At 42.6% G+C, this 4,071-nt stretch overlaps 1 protein-coding gene across 1 annotated transcript; it reads right to left on the bottom strand.

The window, feature by feature from the left end:
- Positions 1 to 350: 350 nt before the first annotated feature.
- LOC102816870 (zinc finger protein 729-like) lies at positions 351 to 3,356 on the bottom strand. The gene is made up of 4 exons (XM_006877713.1): positions 2,690 to 3,356; positions 2,047 to 2,605; positions 1,637 to 1,794; positions 351 to 379 (listed from the first exon to the last, which is right to left on the bottom strand). The coding sequence occupies exons 1-4, from the start codon at positions 3,354 to 3,356 to the stop codon at positions 351 to 353; spliced, it is 1,413 nt and encodes a 470-aa protein (XP_006877775.1).
- Positions 3,357 to 4,071: the final 715 nt, after the last annotated feature.

Raw genomic sequence — 4,071 nt, forward strand, 5'->3', positions numbered from 1 at the left:
CTACCTTACTGTTTCTACTACTTATTTATCAATCTTCTATACTACGTAAAATACCACTATTTTCTATAGTAACAACATTACTAACATCTATACTATCATTGTTGCTATGTTTCTTTCTTTTGGGGCCATGAGGCATGTTAAAGGGCCCAACCTGGTTAATTACTGCAGGAAAGGTAGACTATTAAATTTTGCCCACCTTTTATTTATGTTCACCATTCTCTGCCCCATTACATAGGTTCCTGTATGTGGTAGTGGGGGGTTTTGTGAATTCTGGCCTGTAATTGACTTAGGTGGGGCCTATAGGGGTCAGTCAGTTTCACTTTAGTATTTTATCTGTTTCTGTGATCTCATCAATGCAGCTGCTTTGTATTCAGGTTTTCTGTTGAGAGGGAATAGGTCATGCTGCCCTAATTTATCGAAAATTCTCTTTGAATCTAATCCAGTAAAGTTGAAACAATTGTTGCAAGACTGGTTTTTCCTAAACTCTGCAGAACTCACAGTGGGAGCCGTGAATGTGGCAGTACAATATATCCCCAAAAGTGGAATCAGAGCCATCCCAAAGAAGAGAGATAAAGGGTGCTCCCCCAAAAGCATCTGCTGTGCTGATGTCTCTCCTTTGCCAGGACTGTGTCAAAGGGCTTCAGGGGTTTGGCTCCCAGCAATATAACATCAATCAAATCATTACAAAATAGAAAACCACATTTACTCAAGGATATTTCCTGAGACTTTACTATAGTAACCAAAGATTTAAAGAGGGGTAAAATTAATCATGGAATAACAAAATAACAAACATTGTTTAGGATATATCCCTGCAATTACAATGAAGCTGACATGTTTCTGTGAGAACTTTGCTCACATTAAGCACAGTATTTTCAGTTTTGCTCACTTCACAGTAGCTATATGGAAGACACATCTAGCATTGGACATAAAGAAGTCTTTTATCTATGAATCCTTTTATGTACAGTAAGGAGTGAGGCCTGAATAAATGCTTTCTCAAACTCCTGACATTCATAGGGCCTCTCTACATTATGGAATCACTTGTGTGTACTGTATTGTGAGACAAATCTGAAAGCTTTTCCCACTCTCCTTACATTCATATGATTTCCCTTCACTGTGTACTCTTTATGTGAAAGGAGGGTTAAGCAATGATTTAACATTTCCCCACATGATGAGGCTTTCTGCTCCCATAAAGATTTCCAGCCTCGGAAACCCTGTACAGGATCCCTATAAGTCGGAACCGACTGCACAGCACACAACCACCACCACCATCACATTCCTTACTTTCATAGGGTCTTTCTCCACTGTGGATATTTCTATGTGATTTGAAACTTGAGAAATGAGTAAACCTTTCCCCTGATTCCTTATACCCATAGGGTCTCACCACTGTGGATTCTTCTACGTACAGTAAGGGCTGAGGCTCTTGTAAAGGCTTTCCCACACTGCTTACATTCTTAAGGTGTCTCTCCACTATGCATTCGCATATGTATACTGAGGGAAGATGCACATGTAAAGGTTTTTCCACATTCTTTACACTCATAAGGCCTCTCTCCACTGTGGATTCTTCTATGTTGTGTGAGGCTTGAGGCCTGAACAAAGGCTTTCCCACACTGTGTACATTCATAGGGCCTCTCTCCACTGTGGATTCTTCTATGTCTTGTAAGATGTGAAGTTGTTTTAAAGGCTTTCCCACACTGCTTACATTCATAGGGCCTCTCTCCACTGTGGATTCTTCTATGTCTTCTAAGGTGTGCAGTTCTTCTAAAGGCTTTCCCACACTCCTTGCATTCATAGGGCCTCTCTCCACTGTGGATTCTTATATGTGTTCTGTGGCTTGAGGGTGTTAGAAAGACTTTCCCACACTCCTTACATTCATAGGGCCTGCCTGCACTGTGGATCCTTCTATGTCTTCTAAGGTGTCCAGTTGTTCTAAACGCTTTCCCACACTCCTTACATTCACAGAGGCTCTCTGCACTGTGGGTTATTCTATGTCTTCTAAGGTGTGTAGTTGTTCTAAACGCTTTCCCACACTCCTTACATTCATAGGGCCTCTCTGCACTGTGGATTCTTCTATGTATTCTAAGGTATGAAGTGCTTCTAAAGGTTTTCCCACACTCCTGACATTCATAAGGCTTCTCTCCACTGTGGATTATTCTATGTGCTGTAAGATGTGAGGTTGTGACAAAGGCTTTTCCACATTGTTTACATTCATAGGGCCTCTCTTCACTGTGGATTCTTGTATGTCTTCTGAGGTTTGCGGGTGTTAGAAAACCTTTCCCACATTCCTTACATTCATAGGGTCTCTCTGCACTGTGGAGTATTCTATGTGTTTTAAGGTGTGAGGTTCTGCTAAAGGCTTTCCCACACTCCTTACATTCATAAGGCTTCTCTCCACTGTGGATTAGTCTATGTGCTGTAAGATGTGCGGTTGTTCTAAAGGCTTTTCCACATTCTTTACATTCATAGGGCCTCTCTCCACTGTGGATTATTGTATGTGTTCTGAGGCTTGAGGGTGTTAGAAAGCCTTTCCCACACTCCTTACATTCATAAGGCTTCTCTACACTGTGGATTCTTCTATGTGCTGTAAGATGTGTGGTTGTTCTAAAGGCTTTGCCACATTCTATACATTCATAGGGCCTCTCTCCACTGTGGATTGTTATATGTGTTCTGAGGCTTGAGGGTGTTAGAAAGCCTTTCCCACACTCCTTACATTCATAGGGCCTCTCCGCAATGTGGATTCCTCTATGTGTTGTAAGTTGTGAAGTTGTTCTAAACGCTTTTCCACACTCCTTACATTCATAGGATTTCTCTGCACTGTGGATTATTCTATGTGTTCTGAGTCTTGAGGGTGTTAGAAAGCCTTTCCCACAATCCTTACATTCATAGGGCCTCTCCGTACTGTGGATTCCTCTATGTGTTTTAAGTTGTGAAGTTGTTCTAAACGCTTTCCCACACTCCTTACATTCATAAGGCTTCTCTCCACTGTGGATTATTCTATGTGCTGTAAGATGTGCGGTTGTTCTAAAGGCTTTCCCACATTCTTTACATTCATAGGGCCTCTCTGCACTGTGGATTATTCTATGTGCTGTAAGATGGGTGGTTGTTCTAAAGGCTTTTCCACATTCTTTACATTCATAGGGCCTCTCTCCACTGTGGATTATTGTATGTGTTCTGAGGTTTGAGGGTGTTAGAAAGCCTTTCCTACACTCCTTACATTCATAGGGCCTCTCTCCACTGTGGGTTCGCATGTGTCTCTTACACTGCGAGGACACTCTGAAGGCTTTCCCACATTCCTTACATTCATAAGGCTTCTCTCCGCTGTGGATTCTTTTATGTGCAGTCAGTTCTGAGGAATACATAAAAGTGCTCCCACACTCCTTACATTCATAAGCCCTCTTTGCACTGTGGACTGTTTCATGTCTCGTGAGCCTTGAGGCGCGGCTAAGGGCTTTCTCACATTGATTACATTCATAAAGCCTGTCTCCACTGTGAGTTTGCAAATGTGGAGTCTGCTGTGAGGAATCCCTAAAGGATTTCCCACACTCTTTACATTCAAATGGCCTCTGTGCACTGTGAGTTCCTACAAGACCATGGAGAAGTATCCCCTCACCAGAGGCTTTCCCACACTCCATATATTCATGCGGCCTGTCTCCACTTATCTTACATTTATGAGTATTTTTCCCACCATGAGTGCTCACAGGCGTGGTCAGAGGAGAAGGACACCTGCAGTCTTCTCCACAGTCCGGACACTGACAGGTACTGCTTCCAGTGTGAGCTCTACTACGATTGTTCTCTAGGGAATGATCCAGGAAGGCTCCTCCATACTCACAGCATTCAAAAGGATCTACTTCTGTGGGATCTACTTGATGCACAGAAAGACCAGGAATCGGGCTGGAGGTTTCCCCACACTGGTTGTGTTCACAACGTTCACCCAGGTTCTTGATTGAACCAATTCTGTTAAAAACAGGTAGTGTAAATGTAAACCAATGGTGTCTGCTGCAAACGACTCCATTTTCAACAAGGAGACAAGAAAAAAAAAGCCAGTTATCGTGTTGGAAACAAAGGTTTTCGCAT

This window comes from Chrysochloris asiatica, unplaced genomic scaffold (assembly GCF_000296735.1).
Source record: "Chrysochloris asiatica unplaced genomic scaffold, ChrAsi1.0 scaffold00566, whole genome shotgun sequence".
Lineage (NCBI taxonomy): Eukaryota > Metazoa > Chordata > Mammalia > Afrosoricida > Chrysochloridae > Chrysochloris > Chrysochloris asiatica.

What these genes read in the sequence shown, in the direction of transcription:
- LOC102816870 (XM_006877713.1), bottom strand. Translation starts at nt 3,356, where the DNA reads ATGTATTCCTCAGAACTGACTGCACATAAAAGAATCCACAGCGGAGAG. An exon ending in ATGTAAGGAGTGTGGGAAAG is followed by an intron (nt 2,606 to 2,689) that starts GCTTTCTAACAC and finishes AATGTGGCAAAG; the next exon opens with CCTTTAGAACAACCACACAT. An exon ending in AGAATCCACAGTGCAGAGAG is followed by an intron (nt 1,795 to 2,046) that starts GCCCTATGAATG and finishes CAGTGGAGAGAG; the next exon opens with GCCCTATGAATGCAAGGAGT.